Consider the following 25,213-nt stretch of genomic DNA (forward strand, 5'->3'; position numbering starts at 1 on the left):
CTTGTAAAAATAGTACTGTTTTATATAAAATAATTAAATATTCCTTGGATCAAGGACCAGAATCCATGTCTCCACCTCCCAACCCCTGGATGAATGCGCTAAGCACCTGGCTGGAGAAGCATACTCAGCCTCTTGCTTTCTGGTTCAGTAAATATACAATGCACTTGGCATCCTGCAAGGTCTGGCTCCACACTATACTGACATGCATATTTTAATGCTCCAACCCTCGCTGCCATAAAAGCAACTGTCCTTTCATTATTCAGGGATCAAAACATTGTGCAAGTGCTATACCCGTCAGTCTGTTATGTAGTGTATCAATCTGTAGAAAAACCCCTGCTGTTGAACAGTAACATTTGGGTCACTGACTTAGTCTCACTGTCCCTCTTATATATAATAGAAGAAAAGAACGCAATTATTTTTAGAAAATGAAAGGAGGGGAAACAGCAACTAAGCAGGACTTTGGGTCTGTCCAAAGCCACTCTGTGGTGACAATGCATGTACACGTGTCATGCATCTCTATGGGGTCATTGGCTGATTAGACAGCAGCTGTTCAAGGTAGCTTGTTCCTACCTCAATAGCTCTTATTAGGGTAAAGTTAACTCTGCCCAGTGTATCACCAAATCTCTCTTTGTTGTTTCTTCCCCATTTGAGGGAGAAGTAGCTGAGAGCAGTTTGGGGGAGGGAACTGTAGTGCGGTCATGCTGTCTGGGTCTCCTGTGTTCCAAGATAGGTTCAGGGAAAAAATCAGAAAATAAGAGATATGATTTCCTTCTGTTTTAGTCAGCTGCAAATTTGACTAGAATTGGCAATTAATTGTTCATGCATGTTCTAAGGTGCTTCTCTACTCTCATCCTCAGCAGGAAAGACTGTTTATAAAAGTTTATAGGTTTTGTTTTTTCCCTGTTTATCAGCCTGTCAAAGTACAACTATACCGGTAGTATATTCACTCCAAAGTTAGAGGCCCAGGGTTATATGACAACTACTATTTTCTCATCATGAAAAAGCTTCAGGCCTGTGACATCTCCCAGCAATGCCCAGCTCTAGGACTGGTGTGGCTCTGTTCATATAAATGCCATAGGGTTACCTTGAACCTTGCTGTCATGCTCATCCTGGAGTACTGCAATGGCAATGGTATGGCTATTTTCCACCTCTAACACTGAGGCTTCGTGAGTGGCTGTAATATCTTCTACCTGTTCAAATGACAACAAATGATGTTATGGATACAAAAATATAAGTGCTACGGAAAACTCATATAAGAAACTATCAGAAAGCTTCAGTGAGCTAGAAAATTTCAGATGACATGCATAAAGTGCTGGCATTCTTAAACATTATCAACTTCAATGATTCATTATAGAAAGTGTACTGTGATTCCCTGAATGAAGGCATGTGGGCACTACTGCCTGTTCTGCTGCTCCTGGAACTTAATGGTTATAATAATGATGTGAAGAAAAGAACAGGTTGAAAACATCTTAGATGACAAGGCTGTTTATATTATGGTCAGAAATCACAGCATTCCATTAACTGATATGTTTTTAATAAACCAGAATCTTCCCTACAATCAAACAAATTCACATTTTCAAGATGTTCTAGGTTTACTGACCTGGAATATTCTACTATAATTATTTTTATTATTAATCCTTTGAATTAACTTCAGAGGAAAAGGCCAAAGCATCATTCATATTTCTAAATATTTATTTATAGAAAGGCTAAATATATGACCTAGAGGCATATATAATTATTTACAAACAGTCACTTTAAGTGAGAAATAATTTTTTATACAGTAATCATTACACATTCCTACTTCCAACTAGAATGCTCAGATGTTTATTAACCTAATCCGAATAAGTCAATGAAACAGTTTATGGCACAGCTGGTCAGTGTATATGCTCAAGCAGTTTCAGATTAGTGCTGGAGTAATTGAGAAATGACAGTAACTCCAGTCAGCATCCCTCCCTGCTCTCAAACTGACTGCTGAAAGCGTTCCTATGGAGGAACAGCTACTGCACAAACAGAACACACAAGTATGCAAATGGAAAAAAGAAAGCTGCACGATATACCTAACAGGAAACCTTTCAATGGCTTATGCTCACAAAACACACCTGTTATTGCTGTATCAGAAAAGTGAATCATTTATTCAATCCCATCTTTCAGCATAAGTCATGACAATAAGACAAAGCAAGATTGTACATTTTTTCCTGATATATCCATAAAACCAAGGGGAGAGAATATAAAGAGAACAGGTCATTTGTGGTATTAGGCCAATTCAGTCATTCAATAGGCAAGGACATGGATACATTAAAAATGGTTTGAATTGTAGCTTATTCTTTAGTTCACTGGTGGATCTCACATTTATTTGTTTCGTATATGATATTGGCAAAAATGACACACACATACACAAAACCAAAGAGAATATTGCCTCATTGTCAAATCTTTTCTTAGCACTAGAGGTAAGCATAATCTAGAATATGATACAGCTATGTTTTGAAACAATTAGTGCAAAATAGCACTCATAAAAAATCTCCCAGTCAAATGCTGTGCAACCTTACCTATGTATTTCCAACAACAAACAGTTATCTTCTCACTCAGAAAACATTAAATATCACAATAAGATTGCTTCTTGTGACAGGAGTAATCATGCAATTACCCGGCACATGGAACTCAGGAGTCACTTGTACCTTTTTCTCTCCTCCTGTACAATTTAGTGCCTTTAATGTTCTTGAAAGCTGTTAAACTGACAACCTTGAAAATTAAGATTCTGGAAAGACCTGAACTCTGGACATATGATGAATTTATGCAACATAAAGAGCAACCTGCCATTATGTTTGTCGAAATAAGAAATGGACAGACATCATATAGCCCTACTCATTTGATATTAGTGTAAATTATCCCTGGAAAAATCAGCAATAAAAATACACAGGTTTAAATTACATTGTAGTTGTTAAATCTCCATAGCTTATCTCAGGGTAGCTGTATGCACCTGTCCCCCTGCCACTAGTCATGAGGTACTTTACTAGGAATTTCTGCATGTGGCTAAACCAAGGAAGCTGGTCATCTATCCACTCTAGATCCCAGACTAATTGCTATCAGTGAATGAAACCAATGTAAGCTATGCCAGTGGAATAGTGTTGTCTATGCTTATTTATGGCATTGACACACCATAGACCATACCTCTGGAGATGGTTGCAGCCTGAAGCTGGACAAACACCTCTTTTTATTAAACTCCCTAGTCATTAAAACCTTGGTCTATCATGGTACCAATTGAAATGATGGTTTCAGTTGTTGTAGACAACTGTTCTAGAGGAAATGGACTAGGACCATCAGCTCATGTGATTCAGACTGATGAGAAACTATTAGTTGGAATGAGGTCTGGCTTTTATTACCCAGTGATATAATGGGGGAAAGCTCTGCATCTTATTTCCAGTTTCCTGGGCCTTTTGATATCCTTTGGAAGAGTTTGTGATTACCATACATAAAGGACTACATAAGTCATTTGCTCTTCTGGGCTTTGAGAATTATAATGATCTTGTTTTCTAATCCTACATGTTCTCTCATATTATTCTGTCATATGGAGTATTAAACAATCTTATTTTTATAGTAAAATAGCTGTTAACTGTGAAAGCACTTCATTTGCACAGCTGCTTTATTTACAATTAATATTAAATTATAGAAGAAGAGTCACAGTTTTTCAGAATCAATATTGCTTCACTTTATTAAACTATTCAAAATGTCTATCTTTGCTCACAGAACAGGTGCCAAATTTCCAATAAAATTAGAAAAGGATTGCACTTACACTGAAAAATGTGCTTGGAATTTGAAATAATACAAAATCATCTTAACAATAATGTGAAAGAAACTGCCATGGTTAAGCCCTGTTAATAATGAAAAGTGGGACTCTGTTGTTGAACCACCGTATAAAGTCTGAGTGAGAAGTGAACTTGTTGTCTCATCAAGATGGTAATGACATGTGAATGACCAACTCCTTCCTGGAGATACATCCTGCTGGTGTGCGTGTCTTTCTAAGCACTACCAGGGTTTTTACTTCACTCTTGCTTAAATATTTTTCATGTCTTAATTGTTTTCTTTATGAACCACACACTACTACTATGATAATATAAAGTTTCTAAAAGCTAGAAGTGGTCAACTTTGTCTTCTGTCTTTTGAGCAAGTTATTCACAGAATCATAGAAAATTAGGGCTGGAAGCAACCTCAGGAGGTCATCTAGTCCAACCCCCTGCTCAACCCCCTGCAGGACCAGCCCCAACTAGATCATTCCAGCCAATGACTCAGATAAGCCTTTCAGGTGGGCCAGGTCTAAGGGACTGGCGTGCAGATGGGCCGGGCTTGGAATTATCATTGGTGAAGGATGTGGTAGGTAATTTAGAATAGGCTTTAAGGGAAGCAATATGACTGTCTTACACATGAAAGACTATAGGGAGGCCAGCCCTAGTTAGGCTGGGCCAAAGGGGTGCTAACACCCTGGGGTGTGGGGAGAGAAAGCACCAGTAAGAATGGCTCCTCAACTGAACTGAGAGCTTATAACTCAAACAATAAGATGTGGCAGACAAGAACATGGTTTACTGGACGGTTGGGAAAGTGAGCTGTGCTTCTCTCGACAGCGTGCTATAATGTGCCCTGAGGGCCACAGTGCAGGAGTCATTACTGGTATGCTGTAGAGTTTTTTATAGGGTGCTTTGTGATTGCTGTGTGAGAGGGCCCAGAGCAGATGTTTCTGTAGATTGTTTTGGGCAAGTGGAGGAAAATAGGAAAAACACAATAACTTGAGAGGCCCCTTCCATATTCACTTTGTCTCTGGTTCCCCTTATTCTTCCAGTTTGGCCTTCACTTCGCAACTTTTCACAGCAGGTGCTCTGTCATCTTTTAATCTAGCTTTGCTTTTTATGAAATGGATTTACCTCACATGACAGATGTAAGGCTTATTGAAGTAATATGGAGAAGAGGCTCAAACTGGAGAAGGCCAGTGAGTTGTAGAATAATGTATATGAGTGTGAGCTCCAGGGAGAAGATGGGAAACTTTTGGAAACCTACAATTCATCTCTACACTGGATTTATTTTTTAAATCCTCTAACTTACTGTTTTAGAAACATACTGAACTGACACTCTGGAGAGTAATTTATATTTCTACAGAGCACATTGAGAGCCTTAGGTGGAATAAAAGCTAAGTATTCCCTTTTCTGCAGTGGTTAACATTGGTGACCTGAATCTATTTGAGGTGAGATGGATTTTTCTGACCCACTACATAGAAAGAGTCCAGAATATCCCTATTCTCAAACACCTCAAGGCCTCCAACAAGTGTAATTTTGTATTTATGACAGACAATGATTACTGGATAATGAAGCAGAGAAGAAAGTAAATGTGATTTCCTTTGTTATGAGACAGACCAAAAGAATGTGCTATGTGATTCATTTCCAGAGTAGGCATGTGGGTACAGAAATATATTCAGTTGCCTATTTTTAAAAGGATTTTTTCTTTCTGCTATTGCAGCTTATGAATGTGGTGAAATTCATCTCTGGAGAAGAAGAACCCAGTGCAAAAACCACACATTGCTAAAATGTAACAAAAGATATTAAACTGAGGGAGCTCAGTGCCCTACAGGACTGGGCCACGAGCATTTATATCCAGACTAGGCAGAGAAAACGAAAATATGCTGTGGGATGGTAAATTCACTCCTCTTTCTGCCCAGATAGAGGTACTGGCCAATGAGTCCTCCCCACAGGAAGATAAAGTCCAGAGTGGCTTGGGCAACCCCAGTTCCATTTTGTGACACTTTTTGAGGTTTCCAAATTTATGTCCCATTTGTGAATGGAATAAAAACCTTCTGAATGCTTTTGCTTTTTAGATCATAAAAGCCATGTTTTCAGTGTGGGCCTCCCTCTTGCTGACTGGAGACATGACTACAAAACTCTGGGCCTCAGAAGCCTTCTTGTTGAATGTTTTGTGGAATGTGTTGTGAATGTTTCTCATTTAACTGGCAAAATTCTGGCTCCAATTAAATGAGATATTTTGATGAAAATATATTTTTGCCTGCAATTTTCTATAACAATCCATGCAAAACTCTCCATGAATATAATACCCTAGGCTTCCCTGATAATTGTCCCTTCTGGCAGAAAGATAGAGGGAGAGAAGAAAAGGATAGAGATTCAGGGTCCAAACCATATGGATCTTTAAGATGAATAAAGACAGCAACGTATGACTTCATAGGGGCTGTTGGGGATCTCCTGGCTCTTAAACTAATCCTGCTATCCTAACAGCAGGCACAACACAGGGAGCTAAAAAGGGTCCAAGGAACAGTACATATACTCAGATTTCCAGTTGGACATCCTTCCAGTCTAAGAACAGTGACAGAGAGCAGCCTCTCCATAACTCTAAGCTTCCTCTTCAACACTCCAGCATCACATCATAAACAACTGGTGTAAAGTACTGCTGTGTCTGGATACCGGGGGAGCATGCAGTACAGCAAAAAAGCAGGAGAAAGGGGAAAATGGGGAAGCTCCACTAAGAACCCTGTAAAGGATCCCAGAATGTAAAAAGGGGAATGCCTGAATAGTGAAATTTCTTCAGAAAGAGTAACTGCTAGACCAGCTAGGACCACTGGAACTGGCAGAAGTAGGGGAAGGAAAAAGAAGCAACCATTTGTGATACTGGAAGAGTTAAACTGAAAATAGGCTGATAATCATGCTTTTAAAATAGCAGAGTGAAAGACTCTGAATGTCTTTTGTGTTCAGGGTGGTGGAAAAAGCCTGGAGAATTAGGGCCTGGAGCAAAGAGGAGTGTTTGGCACAGCCTGACTTTCATTGCATGAATGGGCATTAGTGTTGCTAACTGACCTGCAGTGGTGTAACAGAGTTGGCACCTGGGGCAAACCCTGTGGGAGGGTGGAGGTAGGAGGGTGGCGCATGGCTCCATGAATGGGGAGACCTGAGTTCCAAGAGCTGTGGAGGGTGGGGGATGCCAAGTTTCAAGAGTGGGGCTGAGGGGGCAGCAGCCTTACCCATGATGGGACTCCTACACAGTCCCAGCTGAGCTGCTGCTGTCTTCATGAATGCTCTACCTGTCCTGGCTGTTGCTCTTAAAGCAGCAGCGGCAGCAGCAGGGAATGGTTTTGGAGTTCCCGGCATGGCACTGCTGCCAGGGCCTGGCTCCGTAGGTTCAGGGGTGATTCTGATCCCCTTCTAACTTGACACCCAGGGCAGGAGTCCCTCTTGCCCACCCCTAGTTATGCTACTGCCGACCTGTAACAAACTGGGATCTGAGAAGGTAGATAAGATAACAGTCAAATCCCAGTGCAACCTCTCTGACCAAAGTCAGCTTATCCTATAACCAAATAGATCGAACTGAGCAGAATCAAAGCAGCGTCCATCTCAACAGCCCAACAAGCTCCCTGGAAATAACTGGAAACAGTGAAAGAACTATCTAAAGAAAAAATATGACAAAACCCTTAAATCCCCCAGCCATAAAAACCTGCCCTACATTACTGAAGAATCACTAATACCTGTCAGTATGCAGACATGGCAAGGCAGACAACCTTAACAAGCTGAAAGGCTTCACAACACAAAAGTGGAAAAGAAATAGGTTAGCACAGATCTTAACAGATGAAAAAAAGAAGATAAAGAAACACTCTAGCTTCAGACACAAAGACCTTTTGAAAGAGACTTTTCCAACACCTATCACATATTGGAAAATCACATTCAGCCAAAAGAAGTTAAACTGCATGGGGTAAAACAGTCCAGTCGTGAACACCTTTCTGTCACTGTTGGAAGGATTTGAAATTAACCACGACAACAAAAGGATGCAGCAATTCAGAAAGGTTATAACCCAGAGAAGGCATTTCTAACACCTCTATGCACTATCAAAATCTTTTACAGGAGACAGAAAGAAAGTTAACATCCTTAATGAAGACATTTAGTAGAATGAACCTGCCATCAGAGGTTATTGGTTCTTTAACTGTGAAGGAAAAAAACAACATATAATACAACTTCAGGCCCTGTGGATTTTTCCAAGCAAATATCTACCTTTTGTCAGCATCTCCTTTTTTCATAGTACAACTACAGTGGAGTGCTACAGCTGTCTGGTGGAGCAACCCTTTGGGTGTTAGCCTCAGTTTTGCATTTTTCACTGTTTTCTTTCTCTGTGTGCCAGTTCAGTGTCAGGTCACAGCATGGTCCAGCAGCCCAGCTCAAGGGCAGCCCTCTTTAGATCCTTCATAAGGAACTAAATGCTGAAAAGAAAATCTGCTTCCTCCTACTTTGTACTTCTGTCCTCATCCCAGGGTCTCTAAGTGATTTACAGTATATTAGGCACAGAAGGTAAATACATTGGGTATTTTCACATGTGCTCCGGGAGGCATAGTTGCTAATTAAAAGTGCCTGAGTCGCAGCGGATGGGCACTGAACTAAATCTCATCAAACGAACTTTAGTTAAAAGGCTCTGCCACCACTTTTCAGTGTGGGGATGCTGATACATGTGACAGTAGAGTCTGCTGAAGCACGTGATGCTAGACTCTGCTGGAGCGCATCTGCTGGAGCATGTGACATCAGGCAATTCACTTCACTGTTCTTTTTTAATTGTATCATTTGAAATAAAAATGGGCAAAATTCTTCCAGGTAGTATGCTGCTCCGTATGTAGCATCATCTGAGTAAACAGGGATAAGCTACCATTTGCTGGATGTAAGTGGTGGGGAGAGGACAGGACTGGGCCCAGTCTTTATACAGGGTGTTTCACAGGAGAGCCATTCATAAAGCATTTTATAAAGTGGGACCTCAAGGTCGTGTTGTATAACTCTGAAGTATGAACTTTTCTTTGGATAAGGGAGATAATCCTAGATCTATTCATTTGTGACTTGTGACTCATGTCACAGCTTGTGACTCATATCATCATACTGGAGAAGGTCAATACATTCAGCTCTCTTGTCACCTACACTTAATTTAAACTGATTTAGCCTCCTCATGTGAACAATTTATGGCTGACCTGTTCCTGGTGCTGACACTTGATTCTCATGAGTTGAAGCTTGTTTTCTTCTTGCAGACATTCTAGTTCACTGCTGTATTGTAACTGCAGCCTGTCCTCAAGGGCTTGAAGCTCTTCTTGCTGTTGCCAGTGAAGTTTCCTCACCTCATCCTCAAATTGCTTCTCCAGCTCCTCTTTCTCTTTTTGTAATTTTTCACACCGTGCTGTGTTGAGGGCTGTTGAGACAAAACAGGGCAATCAACCACACCTTACCCTGTAAGATCGGGGAGGCAGGTCTTGTCTCTTTTTTGACAGCACCTAGTACAGTGGGTTCTTGGTTTATGCCAGGGTTTCCCAGGCACTACTGTAATATTGAATAGGAGGAGTGGATTTCCTCTACTGCCTGAGACACCCATGCAGTTCCCTGTCAAACTCATTCGGCCTACAGGAGAAATTGGGACATGGAAAGAAAATAAATGGCATAAATCTGGTTCAGAAATAAATTACTTATAGAGGAGAAGATCATTAGTTTAAAGCTGCTTTTATATTACCAGGTCTGTGTGCTTCTTGAGACTAAGGAAAATACATGAAAGGGCCAAATAGAAGGCAATAACTGCTAATGGGACTCCCATGCTCATCACAATTATTCTTCTATGTTAACAGAAGTAAGCAGGTGCAGAAGTGACAGAGAACTCTACAAAGTTGCATCAGCTTATTTCTAGGAATTTGACTCTAAGCCTATGGATACTGAATGTAACAAAGCAAATAAAGAGAGAGGGGTTTTAATTGTACTATGAATTTCCTTTCCCTAAGAACCCTGCCACAGGCATGGCTAGTTTGGAAGAAGTATCAGCTTCTGAGTAGCATGGCTGTACTGGTCATCCATGCCGCCTTCTTCTTTCAAGTAACAATCACAAGATTGCTGACCCACCTGATGGTGTAAATCTGGGCAGTGGATGCTGTGGCATCTCTGGGTGAACAAAGTTAATGTTGTTTCATTAATCCACTTGCTTTATAATTCCCATATCACATTTTTGTGATTTCAAGGTAAGTATTTTTATTGCTGTTTGTGCTTGTGTCTTGTCACTCAGTTCATCAGATCCCATTTTTCAGACTGAAGTGGCCAGGATAGCTCGTGTAGAAACACCCTGCACAGATTTAAACTAGCTAGCTAAGGTACTGATAGCACAGTAGAGGTAGCAGCACAGAGCTCAGGGAAGGCTAACTACTGAAGTAACTCATTCTTGGGTGGGTGCTGCAGCCTGCACTGAACTCCATGTTGCTGTGTTTGTACAGCTAGTTTAAAGCTAGCTCAGGTATTTCTCCAGGACCTGCAGCTCCTGAAATCTAAATACTCCCTTAGGTACTGCCAATTTTCTGCAAGTATTTTCCATTTTTACTGAGGCACTTCAAAATGGCTTTGAACACAGATTATCCAGTCAGAAACATGGTATCTTTTGGGAGTTGGAAATGTGTTGGGATAAAGTAAGAATGGTCCTAGACTCTGCTGAATTCCCTGGCTAGTCTTGAAACTTAAACCCAGTTAACTTTTTTTAAATCTTGTTTTCCTTTTCCATGAACTTCTGCAGCTCTTGCTTTCAGCTGGCAATCCTGAAACAAGTCTATCTAGAATGAAAAGGTACTGAACCTCTCATGAAAAATCCCATTTGCAATACATCCAGCCCACCATGAGATAGGTACCCATGTCATTTATATATTCTAGAAATCCCTTTATGATTCTCTGATTCCCTATCATTTCCCCCTGCAGAAGAAACACAGGAATGGCAAACTGATCCAGGAAACTATGTGTTTGCACTCCCAGGGGACATCCAGATGAGCGTGGTATGCAGTGCCACAAATCCATTTGCAGTGCTGTACACACAAGTATCCCCATGCTTCTAATCAGCAGTGCAGGGGCAGGGGTTGATCCTGGGAAATCCCAGGGTCAAGATAACCCATGGCTTAAAAAAGCGGGGTGGAGTACATGGCAGCAGCATGCACCTCCAGAAACCAGAGTCTGGGCAGGTGGAGCCACACTCTTTCCCCGCTCCTCCTGGCTCCTGGCATGCTGGAAGAGCCAGGGATAACTAAAGAAGTGGAGATGCTCTGGCCCAGCAGCCAGGGCCTCTCTCAGGAGTAGCAAGCCTCTGTGTCTGCTGACACACGCTCCTCAAATGTGCCACACTGCTTTTTTCACATTGTTTTTTCCTACCAAGATTTCCTGGTAGCAAAATTTGTTTTACCATTCTGGGAGTGTGGTTTGTGGCACTGCAAAGAGGTTTGCAGCACCACAAACCACACATGCCTGCACATCTGGATGCAGCCACAGAATCCAGAGGCCCTATTTAGCTGGTGGGATAGGAACTGCCAAAGATCAGGCCCTAGAAAGATGTGGTCCGGTTTCCTGAGGTCCACAGAAGTCTTTTGATTGACTTAAGTAGGGTCCACTAAGGTGTAATAAGATTCCAGCAGCTTGTAACATCTGCATAGAAGACCTGTCCCTGTTAACTGTGCTTCAGGCTTGAATCTTCATGCCTGCCCTCTGTCTTTGTACGCTAATGCCCTTTTGTTGGGGAATGACAATATGGAGTAGAACATGCACACATGAATGATTTCAAGGTCATCATATGTTCCACAAGAATTAACTGGCAGAGTTCCCGAGGGAATGATACCCTGCAAAGAAGCTGGCTCCCCATGCCACCACTTACTCTCAGCCAGGGCCATCTCAAAAGCCAGTCCCTTAACCCTAGGTTGCTGGGGAATTTTTTACAGCTGACATTTCACAGGACTGGAGAGAGTGGGTGGATGCTGCTATCCTGGGTCTATTCCCTTTCCTATGACAGCTTTTAGACCACTGAAATAGAGTTCCTGCTCTTTCCAGAACCTCACTAACACTATAGGTAGACGGAAGATGGGACTGACCAAATTAAGCATGTATCCAGCAGATAAAGTCCTACCACATATCCGGTGTGTCTACACGTGATGCCATGTTGCCATAGTGATGCACTAAAGCGACATAGTGACCACATGCATTTACATGTGACCAACAGCTATTTTATTGTAGAAGTGTGCTCCCTCATTATAGCACACTGCTACAGTGATGTAGCGACTAAAAATAATGGTGTGCCCAGTGTATGGTGCAGTATGGGCTGCTACTACGCTGTGCTTTAGTACTTCCAAAAGGGCAGTAGCAATGTCACTGTACAGGCACATGTAGACGTGCCCATCATGTACCTAATGTAGAACATCAGCAGTTTACATATTTTTTCTCTTGGGGGGGGTTGTATTATAACTTTAAATGCAGTCTCATTTGTTGAGTGGTTGTATTCTGTGACATTCCATATCAGTTTTCCATTGTTATATAAAACTATGAAAGAGCAGAAATACAAAGAGATCAAGCTTCAGGCTCTGGATTCATTATAATCGAAACCTACTCAGGCTTTAAATTGGACCTGCAATGAAACATATCTTTCAACAGATTCTCTAATAAGATTACACAACACAGAGGACCTGGCAAAAAATATGTGTTTTGAACTAGAGGAAACTAATTCTTTAAAAAAACACTCCACACATAACACAAAAACCCAACAAAACCTCTACATACAAAGCAAGTGAAGAGGTCTGAATAGAGAGCCTGCAAATTTTGCTAATGAGCCTGGATTTTGGTAATAGACACTGGGTGAGACTACACATGCAATTAATGTGCAGTAAGGTTACTGCATGCTAATATAAGGTGCAATAAACTGTGCCTGGGAGTATGTTTACATGTGCGCCCTAATGGGCGCAGATTTGTTTCTAACAGTAGCACACGGCGTCACTGCTCATGTGACACTAAGCTCTTATTTTTTTAAGCAGAAGAAAATTGCTACGCAACATTTTCTAAATGCTTCACCAATGTGAATTAAATGGAGCAAGATCAGAACTTAGTGAAAGATGCTATAGAAAAAAAGATATAATGTGCCAAATCCTCAAATGGAGGAAATCAGTACACTAATGTTGATTTACACTAGCTGAGAGTATAACTTATATATTAGAAGCATTACATAAATACAGTAAGATACAGCTTAGGTTAGACAAGCAATTCATTCAATACAACAGGTAAGATAGTAACCATGAATATTTTAATATATAGAAGCTTCATTCTGCCCTTTAGAAGACCCTTACCTATGAACTTTAAAATACCATGGGATTCTTTTGTGTGCAATACCCAAAATTCAACCAAGAAGATAATTCTTTTCTTTCTAGACCTCTTTGGGAAGCTCTGACTATATTAAGTGTTATCAGAGCTAAACTTCTTTCAAATATAATGCAGATTTAACACCTATATAAGTCTCTTGGTGATTCCACATTCATCTGCTTCCCTACTGTGGCATCTTGGCTTTTTAGGTTATGAAATGAATTCCTGGTCATCATTAAATGGAAGGAATTTGACCCAAAAGTATTTGAGGTTCATCTGTAATTGATCTGACAGAAAGGGTGATTTGTGTAGTGACTTAGCAAGGTGTTCTTTTCCTGTGCTGAGGAGAGGTCACCTTTCTTCTCTTGTGCCTCTTTGTAAGGTGCACACACAATGCTTTTGAGGAAATCAGAGGACTGGTTCCTGCTAGAGGAAGTGCTAAATAGCCAGGAGAAACTGGGTGCGTCTGTACATGCAATGGCACAGTTTGTGCTGGGAGTCTATTGCTCCTGGGCTCCATATTTGTACTTGTGCCCAGGACTGCAGCATGCTGAGCTGGGGCCAAGCAGCCCCAGTTGACAGAGGACCCTGGGAATCAGTCCGCCAGCCTGGGGCTGCTCTGACCTGGTTCAACTTGCTGTGGAGGGGCTGACTGGGGCATGAGGGTGCTACAATGTAGAGCTAGCTGGAGTTAATTAGTTTGCTTTGGCCTAATAGCACCGCACGTGTACATGGTGATATTTTTTGTGGAGCTAATTAGTAAATGTCTCATGCAGATGCACCCACAGAATAGAGGACAGGGTGGGACCACTGGATGATTTAGTCTAGGGAGGAGAAGACTAAGGGGAGAGTCAACAACAGCCTCCAAATACAAAAAGCATTGTTACAAAGAGAATGATGATTTTAGTGACAGGATGAGAAGTAATGGGCTTACACTGCAGCAGGGGAGATTTAGATGAGATATTAGGAAGAGTTTTTTTAGTTAGGGTGGCTAAGCACTGTAACTGATGACTTTGGAGAAGTTGTGGAATTTCCTTCATTGGAAGTTAAGTCCACGATGGATAAATATTTATCACAGATGGTATAGATGGGGATGATCCTGTTCTGAGCAGGGGGAGAGATATGAAGAGATTGTCTATTTCAGCCTTTGGCTTGTAAGTCAAATGTGGCCTGCAGAGCCTTGGAATCTGGCCTGTGGGATTCTCGAAAGGTTTGGAAATTTGGCAGTGGGGGACCAGTGTCACTAATGCTCCTACCCCTCCCCACTACCAAAATCCTAAAACCCATGGGGTGGATCATATCTGGACCATAAGCCTCCCCACACAGAGCCAGGTTAGCTCCAGGCCATGCCCCTTCCCTCTGTGTGGTTGGGTTGAGGCTGTGCCATACACCCTTCCCCTGTAGAGCTAGTCTGTGCTGTTTTCTTCCCCATGCCCCTCCCATCATGGGTCTACACCATGCTTCGTTCCCTCTGGCCAACTAGGTTGGGGCTGGTTGGATCCCTGCACACTGTGAGATTGATTTGGGCCTGGGCCATGCCCCTTCCCTTTGTGGGGATGGGCCAAATCCCTTTCTGTCCTGCCAGCTAGGTTGGGGCCAGGCATGCCCCTTTCCTCCTGTGGGGTTTGACCATGGTCCCTCCTTCCCTCCATGGGGCTGGGTCCCTCATGCCCCCTGCCATGAGGGTGGGTTGGGGCTGGGTCAAGCCCCAGGATCAGGGCCATGCTGCCTCCGCCACGCTCCACATAGCCAGATGCCAGGGTCTCGCTGTCCCTGTCCAGGCCACCAGATTGGGTCCGCTGACTGGATCTGGCCTGCACAGGGACCAGATAACTTTTCAATCAAAGAGTCTGATCAAGCTATTGAAGCAAAGAGCTTGCCCTCCTCCACTGTTCCCCCCTGCCCCCCGCCAATTCCTGTACAAATCAATGAGAGCTGAAGGCTCCCATACCTTCCTAGATCATGTTTCATGTTAATTACAATAATATGACAGCTTGTAGTAATGTATAGCTTGTGAGTGGGGGTAGGTGGAAATGCTTAGATACTTATCAAAATAGAAAACTTTCACATATTTGAACACAAAAGAGTGTACACACATGTATGTGTAGTGCTTGTGTCCAGGTCTCTGGGACAAATCATGTAGTTCTTATTTAACAAGAGGGACTGGCCTGCTGGACAAAAAGGTTGTGCTCCACTAGTCTACCTAATTTCCTATGATTATATATCTGTCTCCCATGGCTAATAGAGCTGGTTGGGTGTGGAGAGCACACACTTGGCACCCAATGAAAAGCTTCTACTCTATGATCTCTGCTGGACCAGTCAGGAGGAGTTCTGGATGAGAATGAATCATGTACACTTCTGTTTTAGCACTGGCCACGGTATTATATGCACAAGCCAGCCCAATATATATTTCATGAAAATGTACAAAGCACAAAATATATAGCACAACAGCATTGGGACAAGATCAGAGTGAAGCTATATTTACTGCTAACCAACAGCAACTTCAGGAATGCCGTAACTAATGCAAAATTTCAAAAACCTCAGCTGCTGTGGAGACTACAGCAGCCACTAATGTGGTAACAAAATATAAACCACATCATACTGAAAGGATTTAACACTGGATTTTTTTCCCTGTGGATGTTTCAGTTGTGGTTCACAGGCTGTATGTGACTTTGATTTAAAGTGACACTTACTGGGATGGCAACCTGCTCTAGGTTAAATCACAGTAGTTGACATCATTGCTCCGCAGATTTCTAGCACCAATCTTATGTTATTTCCCTTTCTGACAGACTTATGGACTATTGTGCACAACAGACAATCAAAGCAGCTTTCAGGCCAATTTCAGAATGTGAGGAAAAGCTAAAGGTCATGGATGGAATGACACTCTTGCACTTTTTGCACCATACTGAATTTAGTAACAAATCTAGACTCACTGGCTGAGTGCATTTTTTATAATCAATGCCTGTCTTCTCGAGGGAATTACTAGACTGGGTCTTGATGACAGTGAACTCTTATACAGTTTATCTATTTCTGATACCAGGGCTGTCCTTACAGTCACTGTTCAGAGATAACAATCCACATATCTTTGTACTATGTGTAGACTCCTCCTCTTTTACTTATGACTGCCATTGTAGATTCACAGAAATCTCACAGGCTTTATTCAGATTCAGCTTTTTTTCCTTTGATGGGAATCTTGTTAAATAAGGACTACATAATTTGTCTCAGAAACTTGGACATAAGTACTACACATACATGTGTATATACTCTTTTGCATTCAGATAATCTGGTTTTCAGTTCAAAATGTGAATGTTTTCTGTTTTTCTCAGTATCTAGGCATTTCCACCTACCCCCGCTCACATGCCATACTTTACTACAAGCTGTCATATTACTGTAATTAACTTGAAACGTGATCTAGGAAGGTACGGGGGCCCTCAACAACCATTGATTTGTACCGGAATTGTGAGGGGGGTGGGAACAGAAGGAGGCACTCATGGTCTGCCATGATCAGGCTCTGTGCTTCAATAGCTTTTCAGTAATGACTGAAAGTGTACTTATTTAAAAATTGAAAAAAATGGGCTTTTTCATTCCACCACTGATGGAGTGGAGCATTGTACAAACACTGGCATTTCTGGCAAAATATATAAGCAAATGATACTTCTTAAGAGAACAAATCAAATCCCCCTGTGTTTATAAAGATGGCTATGTGTGCATTTTCCATGTGTACCAGGAATGAAGAAATACTTCCCTATTTCACTTTACGTTTAGACATAAGAGACCTAAAATGAATGATGCTTTAACAACAGCGGATATTTTTAACAGACAAGAATTCCTTTGAAATCATGATTTTAATAACTCTGGAATTAGGATTAAGTTTTATTCTTTTATTGCTTTGGATTTAGGACTCCTATTGGTATCCATTGTCAAGGTTGACTGAGGCAAAACGGAGCTATGTGCAACAAGCTCAATTAAGCCCTAATGCAGTAATCTTGAAATATAACCTTTTCATAAACATCAAATGCTTTTACTGTACAAGTAGATTCCAGTCCACCCTGTCTGGTCTGGTATTGTTTTATTGGCTTATTCAGATGTTTGTATATGGGAAATCTTTAAAAGATAGTTCTTCTTTATGAGAAATTATGAACCAATGTACAAACTAATTAAGTACCCTGTATTTGTTATTTTTAAGTTATTGAGAGGCATTCCTTTTTACCCCTACAGAAGATATTCAAAATAGTCAATTCTCAGGTATGTTTTCTCAAATTCTTTACTTGTCAATTTACCCTAAGATGGTTTTTCACATGTCAACCCCAACAAAAACATGTCATTCTTTTATTTGCAAAAAAAGGTTGGTAGAATGAGAATTTGTACATCAGGCATACCGATATAATGAAGAAAATAAAAAAACCTTCCCTTTGTACTCACTGGGTGTGTCTACATGAGACACCCACTGAGCAGTTGTTTTTTATTTTCATCATTCATGGTTGCTTGGTGATGCTTACTGCACAGTAGCTCATTACTTGGGCTGTGTGAGGCTTTGGTCCCTGATTCAATCTGGCAAAGAATTGGCCTGATTTAGCAGCTGGATCTCTGAATCCGAATTGAATCAGGAGACCCTTTAATCTCTCTGAATCGAATTGGAGAGATAAGGAAAGATTTGGAGATTCGGACATAGACACAGCTTTAAATGTTTTTCTCTACATACCTTTAGGTAGCAGGGACTCGTGAATGCTGCAATGTTGGGACGCATGGAGTGTCCTAGAGAAGCACAGGAGGCTGCCCAGCGCACTCGGCAGCAGACCCAGAAGTGGATCAGAAGCTCTGGGTTTGCCAGGAAGCGCGCCGGGGGTCCTCCCCCGCACCTCCCCGACTCAGTGACTGGTGCCTCCTAGGTCTGGGGGTGGCACCCAGGGTCCCACCATAGCCAATCACTGAGCCAGGGAGGCATGGGGGGGGCTCCCCAGTGTGTCCCCTGGCAGACCCAGAAGTGGACTGGAAGTACTTCTGGTCCACTTCTGGGTTCGCCACTGAGCATGTGGAGGCCCCCTCCACCCCCCACCTCCTGTGGGAGGCTCCATTCATTCCAGCATCGCAGCAATTATGAGCCATGCCTGGTACCTCAACGTATGTAGAAAACGTTTAAAACTGTGTCTAAGTCCAAATCACTGATTCTCTGAACCAGCATTGAATCTTTGGATTTGGCCAAATTGAATCAGGGACAGTGATCCGAATCTACGAATTGAATCACTGTCCCTGATTTGGGCCAAATCCAAATCTGAACTGAATAGGACCACTTCACACACCCCTACTCATTACTACTGCATAGTAGCTCATTACTACTGAGCAGTAGTGTCACATCATGGTTTGTACCTGGCGATGCTACTGTGTCTAAAGAGAAGCTTGTAAAACTATTTTTTAAGAAATATAAAACTGCTAAAGGAAGCAGGTACAGCAGATTATAAAACAGGATTTCCTGATGCTCTTCAGAACTACAGGAGTTCATCTTCTGTACATATGCACACATACCAAATGAGGCCCTGCTGGTTAGGTTTTTTTTAATATCTTGTCATTGTGCAATATTTTTGTACTGTGGTGTGCAATGAACATGTGCTATTGTGCACATGTTCACTGTCTATGGATGGCTAGAAAATGCCATGCCAAGATTTTAAAAAACATTTCTACAAGTATTTTTAATAAAGAAAAAATGTATGGCTTGAAGGTCTGTGGACGCTCTCAGGTTTCCTCGAGGCTGAACTCAGTGCTGTTGTAAACATGGTATTTTGTAAGAATATAAAAGCAATAATACTACATAGAACCATTTCAATGGAAAGTAGAAGTATGCTCTAGCCAGGACTAAAGCCAATGGAATGGCTCCCTTTTCAATTCAGTGGTCATTGGATCAAACAAGTCTCTGAACTCTTTTAGGATGCTAGTCTTTGTCCCTTCCTGATGTTGATACATGAATGCAGAAGGTTTCTAACATAAAACTAGCACTGAGCACATCTACATGAAATGCTAATGTGCAGTAGCCTAATAATCCTGCGCAGTGGCGTGTCACAGCACAAACTGTGCTAATATGCTACTGCACAGTATTATTAGGCTAATGTGCGGTAGTGTCACCAAAAAGAAATTCGCCAGAGCTACTGTGCTGTAACTCCAATTACTGCACATTTATTTAGTACTTGATTATACAAGTACTAAATAAATGTGCAGTAACCACTGTGTATTAATGAACACATAGACACACCCATTATGTTGCCAAGGACAAGGAGAGCTCACTATTTGGGCTGTAGGAAAAGCAAATGCTGCTCAGCTTTTTAAACAGCTGCTGCACTGTAACCTGCACACTTGTGGAACTCGCCTGTGTAAAAGGTATGGCCTAGGAAAAGGAGGTGATGTCAGGGTGCTCTTATGTCCTTTTGATTACTGGATGGTCTGTAGGTCCCTTTGGACCTTTAGCATCCAGGTCAGATTAGAGGGGAGCTCAGCGAGTTTTTATTTATAGAGGCTTTGAATTAGTGTCACCTTGGCTAAGTATAGACGGTCAAAAAGCCCGAGGCTGAAAAGATTAAGTCTTTGCAGGTTAGTTTAAGCTGCAAAAAATTGTATCAATAAGCAAATGAACAGACATTCCCTTTTGATTCAGGAAACGCAGCCACATGCCTGCAGTGGTGCAAGCCAGAAGCTGGGGGGTGCTAAAGTACAGCTCTCTGGCACATAGCCAGCAGGGGCTGTGTGTTTTCTTCCTCTTCCTGCTGCCCCTGAGATCTCTGGGATTTGCAGTTTACAAGCACAGTATCAGGACTCTGCAGGGTTGCTTATCACTTTGTCTTCCTGTTTCCAGGTTCCTCTGGGATTTGTAGTCCACAGTTGCAACCAGCAGTAAGTAAGCATGGAAGGACAGCTATATACTTGGGGGAAGAGGAGTTTAACCTCATCTCCCTGGCCCCTGACCCCAGCCAGGGTTTGCCTGGGGAGGCCAGTGAGTCAGCCCTCACTGCTCCAGCTAGGGAGCAGAAGGGTAGAGCCAGCTCTGCTCTCTGGAGCAGACAGTACAACCCAGGTCTGGAAAGCATGCTGGGATGCTGGAGGACTCTGATTTAACTTGAACCAGGAAGGGGTTTGGGACAGAAATTTCATAAATCGGTTTGACCTAAATCAGTTAAGTCTGATATACTACATTCAATCAGGTTGCATACACCTTGCTGGGCTCATTTGACCCCAGTACTCTTTCCTGCCATGGCAGGGGGTTGGACTCGATGATCTGCTCAGTCTCCTTCCAACCCTAGAAACTATGAAACTAGGTTTATCTTAAACCAGTTTTAGCCATTTGGAAACTGGTTTATGCACACTGAACTTCTGTTCTGTTACAGGTTTAAACCAGTTTCTGATCATTTAAACCAGTTTATGTGTAACTTGTGTCCCTAGCCCTTTGCAATGCCCTCCAGAGTTACCATGCCATGGCTGACAATCTGGCCATGCACTGAATGTTAGTCTTAGAACTACAGTCAGTGGTGAGGAGTCATAAACACATCTACGTTTCTAAGGAGGTATATAGAAACAGTCTCATAATTTTACTCTTTCCCAGCATCCTTTTCCTTTAACAGTCTTCCTTTAAAGTTTCAGGGGTGCAGCAGCAAAGCAATTAAGGCATCCTGTGTTCTGAAGGCCTGAATCCACACCTCAGCCATGACTTATATAAGAGACTGTTCCCAGATGACTCAGCTATGAGAGGCCAACCACACAGCCCCACAGCAGACTCTCAATCTCCCTCTATTATACCATGTTAAAGAACAGGTGTCTCATTCACTCTTCCTCCTACAGGTCCTACCCTGTCCAGTGGAAATGACTGGGTTGTCTCAGAGAAACCTCCCTATCTTTGGTTGAGAAACCTGATGGTTGATAAATGTCCTTGAAAGTTTTACTCTGGACAGAGAGCAGACAGCTGAGACCCTTTGTCTTAAGTTTGCTACAATAAGTGAGTCTAGGAACACAGACCATTTCAGATGTCTCATGTTGCTTTAGGCAGAAGACGAGATTAGAGGTGCACCATACAGACAAAAGCTTATGCATCTCTAATGCATAACAACCTGGTAAACCCTGAGAGAGAAACAACCTGGTAAACCCTGCTGTGCATTCTCTGAAGTCAGGCAGGATCAAAGCCAGACTCTTAGCAGTACACAGAACTTTAAAAGAAGAGATGGGTTTTGAAAACAGAACTCTTCAGATATGCCCTGCCTGGAAAACAAACCTGGTATAGCAATTGCATTGAGAGGTGCGGGGGGGCATAAAGCATAGATGGAAAAAAAACAGAGACAAAAGTGATAGAGTACACGTTGTCTTAGTCCCTGCTGTGGTGTTCATGGGGATGGGGCAGTGAGGTAGCTTCAGTATGAAATTTCATACATCTGCAGGCTTTGGTAATGCAAGCCTCTTTGAAGGGCACAGCAGGGAGCACAAGTTGCTGGGCTTTTATGCAAGCGTGAGGGTGGGTGGAATGTACTGGTAAGGTTAGGCTATGAAGTATAGTGCTCTGCACTGAGTAGAAGTCTCCAGCACTTACCCACCTGTGGGACATGTGATGGGAGACACTTGATCAAGCTAATAGTCACACTTCCCACTTGTAGAGGGTTAATAAATTACTATTATATCCCAAGAGGTGAGAGGTGGTTAACTATGTTAGTCTTAAGTCAGGCAAAAGCCAGGGGAACGTGGCACCTCAGAGACTAGCTGGTTCAGAGAAGTCTGAGCTATCATAGGCTATATAATATGCTATAAAGTGTTGTGTTATACATGGTTGTAAGCCATCATTGTGTACAACCCATTAACTTGTTGAACTCCATCTGGAAAAATTGATTAACTGCTTATTAAACACCTATAGGTGGATGCAAAAAAGGAGTTAGGTGCTTAAGGTGTACTTCAGCTGGAAAATAAGTGCTTACAGCTGAGTTAAGCCACCACTGTCCTGCTGTGAGAGCCTAGACTAGGTTGGTGGTGAGGCTGGTGGAGGATAGGACTAGGCATACCCTGCTCTCTGGAGCCTGCTGACCTGCTCCAAAGCTGGACATTCACCTGGGGCTACTCTGGACTTGTCTCCTGCAGCCAGTCTGAGACCTGCTGGAGACCAACGACAAGAGTTCAAGAACTGCCACCAGGAATGAATCTTGAGAAGGCTCACTGATCAACATCCACTTGTGGAGACAGCCATCAGATCTATGTGGTTCGAGCATGGGCTGGGTGTGCTTAGTCTTGCCTTCCCTGAGACCCAGTGCCAAGTAGTATAGGCAAACTCTTAAGTGTCCTGGTGGGAGTGTAGCTAATCCCCAGTGCCATTTATATGGCTTGTTCAGTGACTCCTTAATGTAAAATGCATAAGCAGTTCCAGGAACCAGGGCAAAATGTTGAAGTCCCCTCCTCACGGAGCAACAGAATCAGGCTGTCTCTTGACTGTCTTCTCTCTGGCCCCAAGAATCTTAAATTTCATTTTGTGCAGCAACTGTTGTTCAGTAAGAGGAGTGGAGGCTGCTTTATCTCACCCAGTGCTTTGGACACTTGTAGATCAGAGAGCTGGGCTTAGACCCTTTCAGGCTGAGGAGGGCCTAGAATTCAGATCTCCCACTTACAGGATGAGAGCTCTTGGTCACCAAGATAGTATAGGCACCAGGCATCTGCCTGAACCCAAATATTTGACCTTGGCTCCTAGCTCTAGGCTGGTGGCTCTCAATCTTTTTATACTGAAGGCATCCTTTAGATTCAAAGTGTTCCTCAGAAAAAGCCAGCTCTTAATTTTCACTCATGTTTTGACTACAGAAAAATAATACAGCAACTCTTCTGCTGCAAAGAACTCAAAAGACCACAGCAAGGAAAAATATTTTAAACACTATGATTTCCTATCTCATGGTTTATCTTGTGAATCATGTTTGCACACCTAGCAGTGCTAACATCTCATGATATGCTAGAAAGGATCTCAAGGCACCCTAGGATACTGTGGCACCCTGGTTGAGAATTACTGCCCTAGGCAGAGGTTTCAGTGCTGCAAATCTCTCTCACCTGGGCAACTACCTGCAGCCCTGAGATAGGTGCCTGAGCCTGGGGGGAGAAGTGGGATTTCAGACCCACACTTCAGTGTTTCCTACTGTCTGAATCAATTCTCCCCTTGCTTAGCCTGTTAAATACTGTGGCCCCCAAACTGAAGTGCCCTTCACTCCTATTTTAAAGTAGATAGAACAGAGATGCCTAATCCCTATGTGTACATTTCATTCCCTTTTGGGCAAGATGCCTAAAAGCTAGGCCAGGGAAAGCATGTACCTATATCCCTTTTTGGATCTGGTTCCTGATAATAATTTATTAACCCTTTACAAACCATTTAAAAATGGAGCATTAACATGATTTGCAACTAATGTTGAAGGCTCTTGGCTGCCTTCTCCCAGTTGCCTACTCCCCTACTTGGCCTTCATCTTTCTATTAGCCAGGAACAATGCGGGTTCATTGTCAGATGACCAGGTTTCCCTCCACTTCTGCCCTGCTCAGTATTTCTGACTTTGTGTTATTAGTCAAATCAGTTCTGGGAAGATTCAGATCTAAGGAACTCAGTCTTGAGCTTGGGTCTTGAGTAGGGCTTGCTTCTCTCTATCTAAGGAATGTTTTTTATGGTCACTACCTTTCCTATAAGCTTTCCAAATGTAAAGAGAAATGAACACATGCTCATCATGTTTACAGAACAGACAGAATGAGTAGAAGAAGTGGATTTAACTGTCAAGGATGGAAAGCTTATGGAGATATTTTGAATATTTTACTAAGTGATCCTTTTTACAAAACAGTGACTGGTTTTTGACCTTGGTGCTTTCTACTTTGTGACTGGGCTGCAGTACACATACACTTAGACAAACAAGGTGAGGAATTCCAAGCTCATGGTACACTGTAGCATCTGCTGACTTCCCACTTTTCATCAAAGTATGCATGACCTGAGCCTCCTCCTCAGCAGGGGGTGGCAAGTGGAGACTCTATTTGAGAACAGATGTTACAAATTTATGGATCACTGTCTGTGTATAGTAAAGATAATGCATGATTAGCTCCACTGGGTACAGTTATGGACCTGTCTCCACAACAACAGAGAGGTAAAATTATTATTCCCTGCAAGGCCACAAAAACCCACTACAGGGCACTTTTCATTCTGCTTTATTACATCTGTGTAGGTTCCCTAGTTTCATGTTGCTAGGGGTAACTGCTTTTATTACACATTTATATGAACTGATAAAGTACATTTTTAAACTGCTTGGGTTTGATGCCCTACTTACCCACTTCATCCCTGATGTTTGCAAGCTCAATTGACAGCTCCTTTTCTTTCACAAGGGCACTTTCATTCTGTTAAAACAAAGGAAAAGAAAATATATGTATTGTGCCTAGGCTTATTCCAGATAAGCACTTTCACACGTTTATTTACTAAACCAAATTAGGTAAATTTTTCAGGTCTACTTTTTGTAATTATAATGAACTATTTTTTTTTTAAACCGGGCAGGCAATATTGACCCATGTTTCAGAGGGAAGCATGGAATAGAGCAGTGTAAGTACTTGCTTATAGATAGATATCTGTATTTATACTGTATTTTCTCATATACAGCACACATCTTTTCCCCCCAGATCTGGCCCTCAAAATTGGGTTGTATGTATTAAGTGGGGAAGCTCAGTTTTTGCTCAGGATAGAAGCACCCTGCATTGATTCCTCCTCTACAGTGCAGAAGTTGTGGCACTGCTATTAAGGCAGCTGAGAGAGTCAACTTACTTAATGGCTCAGTCTTTTCACTACAGAGACACACTTCATAGCACTTCTCCTTTTTAATGGTTTTGATGTTTCACTAATCAAGCTAACCTTTTCTGGCAATTTTGCTGTTTGCTAGCTGCTCATGATCTGCTCTGAAGATTCTTTACTTCTTTTCAAAATCACAGATCTACCCATGCAGACCAGCTGAATAGTAGGCTTTACCCCTGTTCGATGCAGCCATAACTCTGGGAAAAAAATCTTTTTCCTCTTTCTGTCTTCTAAAAACAAAGTACTTATTACATTCTGAGGTGTA

The 25,213-nt window shown here is 42.2% G+C and overlaps 1 protein-coding gene across 3 annotated transcripts in view; it reads right to left on the bottom strand.

Moving 5' to 3' along the window:
* MTUS2 (microtubule associated tumor suppressor candidate 2) overlaps positions 1 to 25,213 on the bottom strand; it is a 323,047-nt gene that overhangs the window by 23,047 nt on the left and 274,787 nt on the right. For all 3 annotated transcript variants that reach the window (XM_019530126.1, XM_019530125.1, XM_019530127.1), the window contains 3 exons: positions 24,437 to 24,503; positions 8,987 to 9,201; positions 1,085 to 1,190 (listed from right to left, as the gene is read on the bottom strand). In XM_019530126.1, the coding sequence (XP_019385671.1) occupies positions 1,085 to 1,190; positions 8,987 to 9,201; positions 24,437 to 24,503 (388 nt within the window). The remainder of the gene's footprint in view (positions 1 to 1,084; positions 1,191 to 8,986; positions 9,202 to 24,436; positions 24,504 to 25,213) is intronic.

The sequence above is a fragment of the Crocodylus porosus genome, unplaced genomic scaffold (genome assembly GCF_001723895.1).
Source record: "Crocodylus porosus isolate Cpor-Errol unplaced genomic scaffold, CroPor_comp1, whole genome shotgun sequence".
Lineage (NCBI taxonomy): Eukaryota > Metazoa > Chordata > Crocodylia > Crocodylidae > Crocodylus > Crocodylus porosus.